At 41.6% G+C, this 13,134-nt stretch overlaps 1 protein-coding gene across 1 annotated transcript; it reads left to right on the top strand.

Annotated features, from left to right (window-relative positions):
* The first annotated feature begins 566 nt into the window (after positions 1-566).
* Positions 567-13,122, top strand: CUNH2orf16 (chromosome unknown C2orf16 homolog). The gene is made up of 3 exons (XM_036436110.2): positions 567-611; positions 1,164-1,306; positions 1,899-13,122. The coding sequence occupies exons 1-3, from the start codon at positions 567-569 to the stop codon at positions 12,883-12,885; spliced, it is 11,175 nt and encodes a 3,724-aa protein (XP_036292003.1). The 3' UTR covers positions 12,886-13,122.
* Positions 13,123-13,134: the final 12 nt, after the last annotated feature.

Genomic DNA, 13,134 nt, shown 5'->3' with positions numbered 1-13,134 from the left:
AGAACTTTAAATTTTTCAGGTAGCAAATCAATTACTAGGAATTTTCTCAAATCAATAATACCTCCACATGCCCAAGGATACACTTCAAACAAAAGACACATCCAAATAGATCAACCAACCTCATCCAGACCCCACACGAGGCACTCACAGATCAACACCCCAGCGCTACAACAACTCAACACATCCAGATCTAAGCCTTCATCGCTTGTTTCAGCAGACCCTCAAGTTCCCCCCAAAGTTTCCAGCCCTGTCTGAGAGGCAGCCCTGGGGCATGGGCAGGCGAGAAGCGAGCTGTGCCCTGGGCCTGGCCGCTGTTGCTCCGGGCCTGGCCTCAAATGACAGGGCCTGGCCTCAAATGTTTTTAAGAATACAGCCTTCTATAGCTGGTGGAGGGCAGGAGGATGAAAAAGATTATGTTAATGAAAGAAACAGTGCTTATTCTTTCTAGCATCTCTACTTCCAAAGAGATGCAAATAGATGGATCCTTAATTCTTTCCAAGCTTCCTTTCCTTATCTCATTTTGTGTAATGCTTATCTCATTTTGTGTAAAGTATCAGTAAAGAAACATGGTGAGATTGGATAATGGAGCAGGGATAATTATCAAGAGTTTGGTGAGGAAAGTTTCTGAACTTTTTTTTTTTAACTTTTTTTTTCTATAATAGACATTGAATAGACTCTTTTGGAGGAAAGATATGTGATTACCTCTGTTTCCTCCACTCTAATTCCTATAATCATGATTATCCCTGCTCTTTCCAATGGCTTCCCTCTATACTACACAGTGAAGGCAGCATACCGTAATATAGTTTAAAAAACAAACTTGAGACTTAGGTTAAACCTGAGCTCTACCACTAATTAGCTTTATGATCTTGGGCATGATTCCATCTTTGCTTCCTTATTTGCAAAATAAGGGATTTGGACTAGCTGATGTCAATTGTCATTATATTAATAGATTCTTCACCTCTACTGCCAGCTCAACAGTGGGAAGAAAATCCCAGCATGGGTTGCATTAAAACTAACCTGACAAAGTGAGTAAAATCCAACTTCACTGTGTCTATTTTTCCTCTCTTCAGCCTATTCTACTGGTAAACTAAAAAATTAGGAATAAGATACCTGGGACTCTGTTTTTCTTCCCACTATCATAGCTGTTTCCTTTCTAAATTAAGTCTCTCTCTCTATTGGTTTCCTGTATCACTTCCATTACACTCACATACTCTTTTTCATCCAGCTTTTCAGGCCTCCCTGAGCAATGGATCCAGAAATGTATACTCTATCTTCAACAGATCTTCCAACATCTGGAAAGTACAAGGTCTGGGAATGTAGTTTCAGAGTGGGGATTGAAGGTGGTAGAGCTTATAAGAGGGGGCAGGAAGGGAGTGAAAGAGAGGAAGGAAGATGAAGAAGGAGAGAGGGAGAAGAAAAAAAGAGTTAGTTAGATATTTTGGAAATAGGGAAAAATTCTGGGTTTAAAGGAATTTAAAGAACCGTTGGTCTATTGATCATTTCTGACTGAAATGGGACGAATGTGTCTCTTTGTCCTGGAGGAGGAATTCTTCCCCTATTAGGGGTGTCGAACTCAATCAGAGAAGGGGCCAAAATCTAAAATCCAGCCTAAATCTCGGGCCGAATGGTTTACTGAACAGTCATAAACTGTCATTGTGATGGAAACGCAGCGGAGTGCAGTGATGACAGCGCGGTGCGGGCCACATTGCAAGGCCTGGCGGGACGGATTTGGCCCGAGGGCCTTGTGTTTGACACATGTGCCCTAAGTAATTAACCTTTTGCTATTATTCTCTCTCAATTCAAAATATTTTGCGTTTGAAATGGCCATTATTTTCCCCCTTTTCTACGTTTCCTTTTCCTTTTCAAGGCAAAATGAAACTTTTCTCCTTATTCCTTAGATCAGCTGTTATGGAACCATATTTGCCTGAACTGCAGGATATTTCTCCCTCCACTTCCTGTGTTTGTTTGACTCAGGAGCCTATGCTACCCTTTTGTGACTATAAGATGACAACATATTCTACTATGCCCCGCACCTCCTCTGGATCATCAAGCAACAACTCCAATTTGTCTCACTCTTCTGTCTTTTCTGAAGGAACAATCTGGCAATCTCGGAGCCATAGTTTACCTATTTTATCTAAAAAGCAACCACCTGTTTTCAAGAACCAAAGCACATCCCTGCCTCCTTTTCAGTTCTCAGAGCTTGTGAAATCAAAAACCTCTCCACATTTGACAGTTCTTTCACCTTTAAGACCTCAGAGCTCTTTAATCAACTCTATTTTTGAAGACTCAGATTTCTGTAAGCAAGTGAAAACAAAGTATAAGAAAAGGAGGAAGAATCATTTGACATCAGATCATAGGCCAAATTCTGCTTTCAAAGAGAAACCTCAAGTCCCAGGGTGGGCTTCAACCCGGCTCTCTCCTTTGGCTAGGAGGGAGTTAGAGGGACATATGGCTTGGAAGGTTTGTACTTTGAAGAAACAAACAGTGCCTTTGCCTGTGAAGGAATCATGGGCAATGTTGAATTATTTAATTGAAGTACAAGGCAGCATGCCTGAACCAGAGAAACCCCAAATCCAGTTATCTATGTCCATTAATCAAAGCACTGAGCAAAATATCAACAACAAATACCCAGACCTTCCATCATTTCAGCGCCATGTGAACACTGGAGTGGAATCTGGATTAAATATAACAGAAACAAAAATTTCACAATTACTTATCCCAGGTAAGCAGTCACAACCTGGCGGGGGCCCCCAAGTCCTTGGATCCAAGCTGTTAGTTACATCAATGGGCATTTCACCTCCCAAAAGTTTAAGAGTTGACATAATTCAAAAGGAAATCACTTCACTGGAGAAGGACCCAAAACATGTGCTAGAGCTTCAAGAAAAAGGCATACAGCAGCATGAGACCCAAGTAACTAATGTGGAGTTGACTCCAAGGCTACCATATCAAGGTACAAATAGCATAAAGGTAACACCATTGGCATTACTTCAAGTCATAGATTCAATGGGGATGAACCCAGAATCACATTTAGAATTGACAGAATCTGTAGATTCGTTTCCACAGCCAAATGAAGTTGTGAAACCAATAGAAAAAGTGAGTGTAAGATCAAAACCAGCATATCATATAATTGAACCTGTACAGGTAACCCCAAGGCCTCAGCTTCAAGTTATAGAATCCAAGAACATGACCTCAAGATTACTGAATCAAGGCACAGATAATGTGAAAGTAACTCCTGAAGCATTGCTTGAAGCCATGGATTCCATGGGGATAATTAAAAAATCACACCCATATATAACAGAATCAGTGGGAATGACCCCAAGGCTACAATATCAAGTTAAGGAGTCAGTGAAAATTAACCCATTGATGGACCATCAAATCATACAACCAAGAAAGATGGGGAGAAGGCCACAGCATACAGTCTTGGAAAATGTGGAAATGACCCCAGGGCCACAGCATAAAGTTATTGAATCAATAGGCATAACTTCAAAGCCACAAAGTCAAACCATAAAACCAGTGAAAATTATTCCAGAACCAATATGTCAAAACACAAAATCATTGAACATGATACCCAGGCCATTGCATCCATTCATAGATGTCATAAAAATAACTCCGGTGGCACTATTACAAGCTATGGATTGCATGGGGATAATTCCACCAGCACAGCCAGATAGCATCCCAGATTCACAGACTCATATTTCAAATTTGCCCCTAAAGTCAACTCAACCAGATGACTTGATGTTTTCTAGTTCTCCTACTACTATTGATCCACATGGAATTAGAGAGTATGTGAGAATACCTTCCAAGCTACCACCTAAAGTCATGGAATCAGTAGGGATGCCATCACTGCAATCCAAACATTCTTTGAAGACAAACCCAAGGTTGGAGTCATCCATTGAACAGTCACAAGTTGTAGAATCTCAGAATTTGACCCCCAGGCCAATATCTCAAGTCAAGGAATCTCTGGAGTTGACTCCTGGGCCATATATTCAAGTGCTAGACTCCATGGCGATGACTCCACAACCATATCATCAAGGCACAGAATCTATTACTTTAACTCCAGTGTCTACTCAAGACTTAGAATCTTTGAGGTTGACCCCAAGGCATCAAATCCTGGAATATTCAGAGATGAGCCCAAGGCAAAGCCATCAAGTTATAGAAACTATAGAATTAAGATCTGACATATGGCTACAAAGAAATAAATCTGTAGAGTTGACACAGTCACATCATCAAATAATGGAATCTTTAGGGACAATCCCAAAATCACTGGGTCAAGGTACAAAATCTATGGAAATGAGTCAAAAACCACTGCATCAAGTTACAGAAACCACAGTAATTACTAATACACCACAGCTTCAAGGTGTGAAAAATATGGGCGCAAAGTCAGTGCCAAAACTTCAAGTTATAGATCCTATGAAGCTATCCTCAGAGTTGCCAAATGTAAAATCTGAGAAACAGACCATGGGACCAGGGTTGCAAAATATAAAATCTGTAGATAGAGCCACAGGTTCAATCCCACAAATAGTAAAATATGAACAGCTGATTCCAATTGTGAACTCTATAGAATTGGCCATAGAAGTTCAACAGCAGAGTATAAAAGCTGGTAAGCTGACCCCTATACCACAGTTGCAAAGTGGGAAATCTGTACAGTCATACCCAGGATTTCAGTTTCAAGGAGAGAAATCTATTCAATTGACCCATGGACCACAACAGCAAAGTGAAAAATCTGCTGAATTAGCCCAAGTGCCACAGTGGCAAAGTAGGAAATCTACAGATTTGACCTCCAGTTCACAGTTGCAAGGTATGGAATGTGTTCATTTCCTCCTACCACCAGGGTTGCCAGTTATAAAACCTGTGGAGTTGACCCCAGGACTACAACAGGAGGATATGAAATCTGTGAAGTTGGCCCCAAAGCCATGGTTACAAGACCTAAGATCTGATGAGACAGACCAAGTGCCATTGCTTTCAGATGTGGAACCTCAAGTGGTAAAATGTAGGAGGTTGATTCCTGAGACACAGGTAGAAGGTATGATATATGAAAAGCAGACATCAGGGATACACATTCCAGGAGTAAAATCTATAAAGTTGGACCCCAAACCAAATCACCACGCCACAGAAACTAAAGTATTGAATGTATGGCAAGCTTCAGAATCTTTAGGGATGAATTCAGAACCAGCCTGTCAAGAACCAGAAACAAAGTTGATTTCTGACATTTGTCACCACAAGAAAGAATCTGTGGGGTTGATACAATCATTGTTAGGAAATACCCCAAGCTCTGACAATAACATTTCTCATAAATTTATCTCAGAATCACAGAGAGCAGATACAAAATTTATGGAGTTTACTCCTGGGCATCAATTGCCAAGTCTAAACTTCTCTGAGTTGACCAGAGGACCACAGTTACAAAGTATGAAATCTGAATTTATCCAAGTACCACAGTGGCAAGATGTAACAACTGTGGAGTGGACCCCAATCTCAAAGTTTCAAGGTTTAAAATCTGAGGCACTAATACAAGAACCACAGCTGGAAGATATGAAATCTACGCAGTTAACAACAAACCCACAATTGAGAGATGTTAAATCTATGGAGCTAACCCCTGGGCCTCAGGTGGGATGTGTGCAACAAGTGGAGCTGACTCCAGGTTCAGAACTTCAAGGTTTAAAGACTGAGTTGTTGATTTCAGATTCAGAGCTGGAAGATGTGAAATCTGTGGCCTTAACTCCAGTAGAATACCTGAATTGCCCAAGTCCACAACAGGAAGGTGAGAAATCTGTGGAAATAACTTCAAGCCCACAAGTAGATATAAAATCTGTAAAAACCACCCCAGATTCCAAGCTTCAATGTATAAAATCTGTTCAGTTGCAAGGTGAGAATTCTGTGCCTTTTGCATCAGGGCCATTGCATCAAGAGCTTAAATGGCAGGATACAAAACCTGAGAAATTGACTTCAGAGTCACAAATGCAACATATGAAATTTTTGGAAATTAACCCATGTTTAAAACTTCAAAGTTTAAAATCATTAGATCCACTGCCACGTGTAAAATCTATGAAGCTGCTCCGAAGTCTAAAGAGGCAGGTAGATATAACCAGAATACAAAAGTTTCAAAGACTAAAATCTGTGGATTCAGCACCAAGACAACAGATTCAAGGGCTAGCATTTGTGAATGGAAGTACTGAGACAGAACAGAATGGTGAGAAATCTATAATCTCACCAGAGCAGCAATGTGTGGATTTAGAACAATTGAAGAGAGGGTCTAAGTCAGAAGATGGGATGTCTTTGGAGTTAAATTCAGAACTAAACTCTAAAGATGGAAAATTAGTAGACCTCAACTTTGAGTTACAGTTAAAAGAAATGAAATCATTTGAATTGACACCAGAATCAAATATTCAAGATGTAAAATCTATAGAGTTTAAAGCTGAACCACAGTCACACAAAGTGAAACCTTTGGTATTAATTTCAGAACTACAGCTTCAAGGTGTGAAAACTGTTGATTTAAAACAAGAGCCACAGCGTGGAAGTATGAGATGTATTCAGTGGATACCAGGACCGGAGTTCCAAAGTGTAAAATCTGTAGGGTTAAATCTTAGGTCACAACCTCAAAAAGTCAAATCTGTAGCGTTGAAATCTTTTATACAGCCAAGAGATGTGAAGTCATCTGAATTGACTCAAGGGCCAAAAACTCAGGGTGCAACGGATATGGAGTGCAACTGTGAGCCACATTTGCAGAATGTGAAAACTCCTGAGTTGTCCCCAGGATCACAACTGCAAAAAGGGAAATTTTTGGTGTCAACATCAGAGCCACAACATGAAGGTATGAAAAGTGTAGAGCTAAACCAAGAACCACAGCTTAGAAGTACAAAATCTGTTGAGTGGATACCTGCTCTAGAGTTTAAAGGTATAAAATCTCTGCTAAACCTTGAGTTACAATCTCAATGTGTCAAACCAGTAGAGTGGAAAACTTTGATACAGTCAAGGGATAGGAAATCATCATCTACATTGACTTCAAAACCAGAGCTTCAAGGTATACAATCTTTGGCATCATGCCAGGAACATCAGCCTCAGGGTTCTGATTTGAAACCTTGTTTACAGCTTCAGGAAGGGAAGCCCTTATGGTCATCCCAAGGAACACAGCTTCAAGGTGTCAAGTGTCTTGAACCACAGCTTCTGGAGGTGAAATCCAGGGTATTAAGCCAAGGGTCACAAAGTGATAAAACTATAGAGTCCAGCTCTCTACTACACTTGAAAAGTGTCAAGTCATCTGTGTTGGCTCTTCAAACAAAGCTTCAATGTGTGAAATCTGAGGATTTCAATGCTGGGTCACAGCAGCAAAGTCTGAAATTTTCCAAGTTTCCACCTAAGATAAAGTCCCAAGATATGGAATCTACAGAATTAAATCCTAGCTCACAGTTGCAAGGTACAACTTTTTCTAAATCAACTGGAGGGACAGAGATTCGAGATGTTAAATCTATAGATTTCAAACCTGAGTCATTGTTACAAGGTATGAAATCTTCTCAAGAGACCCCAAAGACAAAGCTTCAGGATATAGAACATAAAAAATTAATCTCTGGCCCCCAGATCCAAGTTGTGAAATCTTCTAAGCTAATACCGGGGACAAAGCTTGAAAAAGCAATATCAGCAGAATTCACAGGCCCACAGTTGCAAGATATAGATTCTTCTAGGTTGCTCATGGATATAAAACTTAAAGATGTAAAAGGTATGAATTTAAGGTCTGGACTACATTTGCAGAGTATGAAATCTTCTGAAGTGATTAAAAAAAAAAAGCTCCAAGATATGAAATCTGTAGAATTGGAACCTGGTCCAAAATTACAAGGTGAGAAATCTGAATTGACCCTGGGGGGGAAGTTTCCAGGTGTGAAATTTGTAGTGTTGGACTCAGATCCACCGTTACAACATATAAAATGTTCTGACTTGATAATGGGTATAAAGCTTAAAGATAAGAAATCTTTGGGGTCCAATTTTATACCACACTTTCAAGATACAAAATCTTCTGAAGTGACAAAGCCTCAAGAAATGAAATCATTTTTAAACTCTGAATCACACATACAAAGTGAAAAACCTGAGTCAATTCAAGGGACAAAGCTTCTAGATGTGAACACCTTAAGGTTCAGTCATGGTCCAAAGTTACAGGATAGAAACCCTTCTGATTTAACCCAGAGGAAGAAGCTTCAAGGAGTGAAACCTGTGAAGTTCAACCCTGGACCACAGGAACAAGGTGAGAAATCTGATTTGACACTAGGGTGGAAGGTTCAAGATTTGAAGTCTGTTAAATTAAAACTTGTTCCACAGTCACAAGGTGTGACTTCTGAGTTAACACCAGAGACAAAGCTTCAAAGTGAAGAATATGTGGAGTTCATCACCAGACCAATGTGGCAAAATATGAAATCTTTTAAATCAACTCCAGGTACAAAAGTAAAAGATGTTAAATCTTTGGGGTTCAACTCAGCCCCACACAATAGGAAATTGTCTGTGTTGACACCAGGCACACACCTTCAAGGTATGAAATCTATGGAATTCAAATCTGGGACAAAGCTGCAAGGTGCAGAATCCTCTGAGTCAATAAACCTTCAAATAATGAACTCTACAGAGGTCAAAGATGGCCCAAAATTTCAGGTTGCAAAACCCTCTGAGTTGACCTTGGAATCAGAGGTTCACAGTGTGATATCTCCTGAGTTCAATGCTGGAAAGTGGTGGCAAGAGGAGAAATCTTCTAAGTTAAATCCATGGCCAGAGCTTCAAAACGTCAGATTTATGGTGTCCAACCCTGAGCCATATTTGCAAGGTGTGAACTCTTCTGAATTAACTTCAGTTTCAAAACATCAAGGTATGAAATCTTCTGAATTGAATCCAGAGATTCAGAGTGAAACATCTATGGTGCTCAACCCGGGACCACATTGGCAAGGTTTGAAATCTAAATTAATTCCAGGGTCAAAGTTCCTAGAATGCAATCCTAGGCTACAGATGCAGTGTGAAAATCCTTGTGAGTTGAATACAGGGACAAAATTACAATGTGTAAATTCTACTACATGTAACCGTGGGCCATCCTTGCAAGGTATAAAATCTTTTGAATTGACTTCAGATATAATAACAACAGAGTTCAACTCTGACCCAAAGCTGCAAGGTGTGAATTTTTCTGAATTGAAATCAGGGTCAGAACTTCAATGCATGAACTCTATAAAGTTTAATCCAGGGCCACAGATACAAGGCATGAAGCCTTCTGAATTGAACCCCGGGCCAGAATCTCAAGGCACAAAGTCTATTTTATTTAATCCTGGGTCACATTTGCAGAGTGTAAAATCTTCTAAATTAACTCCGGGGATAAAGTTTCCAGAAGACCAACTTTTGCAGAACCACCTTGGGTCACAGCAACAAGCTGGGCACTCTGTTTTGGATCCTCAACTAAATGGTGCAAAATCTGTGTTATATGTACCAGAGCCACTGTTTGAAGATATAAAGTCTGTGAAGATAAACAAAGAGCCATTGCTTTGTGGTGCAAATTCTGTGAACTTGACTTCAGGCTCTGAGATGCAGGACTTAAAATGTGATGTGTTTGCACCAGAATCATGTTTTCAAAAAGTAAAATCTGTGGAGTTAAATCCAAGATCAAATATTGAAGTGAAATCTGCAGAATTAACCTTACAGCCAACATCTCCATTCAAGCATCCTACAGTACTGACTCATGAACAAGGGGATCAGGCTGTGAAATCTATAGGTATAAAAATAAGGCCTCCTCGAGTTATAGAATCTGAGGATTTGAATTTAAGACAGGTATATCAGAAGGGGGAATCTGAGGAGTTAACATCAGGAAAGTTACAAATAGGGAATTATTTCTCTAGTCTTCTACCCAACTCTTCAAACTCAGTCATCTCAAGTTCTGTCAACAAAACATCTGAATTAGGTCTTTGGGATTCTGAGATGGCAGAAGTATCAAGAGCATTGGATTTAAAAAACATTTGGACAGATATTTTGCAGCCTAAAGAGTCCTTTATAGATCCTGCTTCAACTTTTCCCTTGTTCTTTCATAACCAACCCTCTGATAAGACAACCAACTCTGTAGAAACCTCCCACTCTGAGATCTCTTGGGTGTATAACGTATCTAAGGAGAGCATTCAACTGAGGCGGGTGGCAGAGTTAGAGAACTCACTCCAGGGCCTCTCCCAGCATCCACCACAAAGCTGGAGACCACCATCTAAGACCTTCCAGGCAGGATCAGGGGCTCGAAGAGGATTCACCTGGTCTGTCCTGGGAAGACAACAGAATGTCTGGGAGAGTCACTCCTGGAAGCAGAGACTTCCTAGAAAGTATCTCTCCAGTATGCTAATGTTGGGGAATGTCTTGGGAACCACTATGGGAAGGAAGCTTTGTTCTCAAACATCTTTAACAGAAAGGTCTACTGCTGATACCTGTCAATCTATTCAGAATTTATTTGGGGTTCCTGCTGAATTGATGGAATTTTCCCAGAGTCTGCTAGAGACAGGTCGAGGAACTATTTTTCAGGCTTCAATGGTCAAAAACTACATTCAGAGACATACTTCATGCCATGGTCAGGAGAAAAGAATGGCCTTAAGGATATGGACACGTGGTTCTATGTCCTCCATAATACAGCAATACTCTGGAACTAGAGTGAGAATAAAGAAAACAAACTCAAAGCTCAATGATACACCCCAGGAAGTCATTCAGCACATTCCTGTTTCATGTACAGGGGATCAGCTTCCTGACCCAGAAGAGTCAGAAGAGTCTTCCTTCAATATATTTCTCACTGTGAAAGATCCTGTTCCAATGGAAGAGAGTGAGAACTCACAGAGAGATTCACAGACAAGGGATTTTGAATCCCAACACCCTCTCGAGCCAAGTTTTCTTTCCCAGTCCAAGACTGACCTCTCAGAACAGTTCCAATTGCTAAAAGATCTGCAACTAAAAATAGCAGCAAAACTGTTAAGGAGTCAAATACCTCACAATGTACCTCCACCTCTCACTTCAGGTCTGGTCCTAAAATACCCCATCTGCCTACAGTGTGGCCGCTGTTCAGGATTTAATTGTCATAAATTACAGACTACTTTTGGACCTTATCTTCTTATCTACCCACAGCTCCACCTTGTAAGCACTCCTGAAGGCCATGGAGAGATTAGATTGCGTCTTGGTTTTAGGTTACGAATTGGAAAAAGATCCCAAGTTCCAAAGTATTATAGAAGAGACAGGCCCCTGACACCAAGGAGCCCTGTATCACCAGCTAAAATCTGTAATCAAGCTTCCAAGAGTCCTACTTCTTCAATAGATTTTCTTTCTCAGTCTTCCCAGTCTCCTGCTTCTGTACAAGTCCACATTAGCCATGACTTAGAAGGAAGGACAGATATTGGAGAGCCTGGGCACTATGAAGTCACTGAAGTTTACTCGTTATCAGAGAGTGACTCTGAAAGCAATCAGGATGAAGAGTGGACTAAAGTGAGAAGCAAAAATACCCATGATTCAAAATGTCCAATGAAAAGAATCAACAGGAGGTTTAGAACACAAAACAAAAAGTTCTCTACAAACAGCAGAACCATAATACAGAGTCCCTCTAGGAAATTATCATCCCACTTGGAACGGAAAAGAAATGGAGCATCTCAGACAACTACTGACTCTTTAAAAAGACACCCCAAGAAATTCTCCCAACCCAAATTCATTAAACTGCTTTTTCAGGGACTAAGAAAGGCATTCCAAACTGCACACAGAATTATGGCATTTGTTGGGCCAAAGCCTGAGCACAGGACAAGGGTGGACCATTTGTGGTCAAGCAAAGACTGCCAACCAGAACAAAAAGCCTCTGACTATAGTTTAGAAGGAGATGTCGAAAGAGAAAGCATTCCAGTTGTCGAGCTAAAGCTAACAGACCCAACCACTGAACAGCAGAGCATGCTATGGGAAGAATTAGAACAATTCTGCTCAGCACAACCACCAAAAACAGATAGCTCTCTCCAATACACACCTTTCCCACTGTCCAGGTGCAGAGTTTCCCAAAGTGTCACCACAATCAGATATCCTTTGGATACTGTTCAAAATGAGAGTGGCAGCAGACCTAAGAAGAACTTCTATAGAAAAGAAATCTCTAGCCCAGAGTCCCAGAACTCCAAAAGAGGAATCGGAGTTCAGGCCCAAGGGAGAATCCTACATGGTACCCCTAAGAAGAGAACCTCAGACAGTCACCTTCAAGAGATACTCATGCCTAAGAGATCAAGCCATCACAGCTTCCATAGGGAAAGAACCCCATGTAATTTCTCTGACAGGAGCCATAGCAGTCCCTCTTCGAGGAGCCATAGCAGTCCCTCTTCGAGGAGCCATAGCAGTCCCTCTTCGAGGAGACATTGCAGTCCCTCTCGGAGGAGCCATCGCAGTCCCTCTGGGAGAAGCCATCTCAGTCCGACTCGGAGGAGACATCGCAGTCCGTCTAGGAGGCCCCATCGCAGTCCGTCTGGGAGGCCCCATCTCCGTCCCTCTGGGAGGAGCCATCGCAGTCCCTCTGGGAGGAGCCATCGCAGTCCCTCTGGGAGGAGCCATCGCAGTCCCTCTCCGAGGCACCATCACAGTTCCTTTCAGAGGAGCCATCACAGTCTCTCCCAGAGGAGTCATCCAAGTTCCTTTGAGAGGAGATGCCGCAGTCCCTCTGAGAGGAGATGCCGCAGACTTTCTGCGAGGAGAAATCACAGCCCCTTAAAGAGGAGACAACATAGTCATTCTGAGAGGAGCAGACACAGTCCACCTGCGAGAACCCGTGGAAGGCCCTCTGAGAGAACTCTCGGTGCCCCGAAGGAGAAAGGCAAACACAGCTCGCGTAGGGAGAGGCCCAGACATACTTTTTCTAAAGATTTCACGAGTTACTCAAATACCTTCTAGGGATCACACACACACAACAAAAAAGCCCCTCAAGACAGGGCCAGCTTGGAGCCCTGAAGGAAGCAGATGCGATTTCCGCCCCCATTATTCATGTATCCCCCTCAAGTCTTCGCCAAGCTCGCCTTTGCTGGCTTCTTTCCTGCTCAGCCAACTGACTCCAATTCTTGCATCCTCAGCCATGAAAGAACTTAATGCCTCTGGAGGCTGGGACGGCGGGAATGGGTCTGCAATTTCCGACAAATAAAGGGG

This window comes from Pipistrellus kuhlii, unplaced genomic scaffold (assembly GCF_014108245.1).
Source record: "Pipistrellus kuhlii isolate mPipKuh1 unplaced genomic scaffold, mPipKuh1.p scaffold_m20_p_13, whole genome shotgun sequence".
In the NCBI taxonomy this organism is placed as follows: Eukaryota; Metazoa; Chordata; class Mammalia; order Chiroptera; family Vespertilionidae; genus Pipistrellus; species Pipistrellus kuhlii.
The sequence above is the reverse complement of the archived record's forward strand: the minus strand, read 5'-3'. Positions and strand labels throughout refer to the sequence as shown.

Coding starts and splice junctions, on each gene's coding strand:
- CUNH2orf16 (XM_036436110.2), top strand. CDS start 567: ATGGTGAGATTGGATAATGGAGCAGGGATAATTATCAAGAGTTTG. Junction 612..1,163: donor GGATAATTATCAAGAGTTTG/GTGAGGAAAGTT, acceptor TTCTAAATTAAG/TCTCTCTCTCTATTGGTTTC. Junction 1,307..1,898: donor CAACATCTGGAAAGTACAAG/GTCTGGGAATGT, acceptor CTTATTCCTTAG/ATCAGCTGTTATGGAACCAT.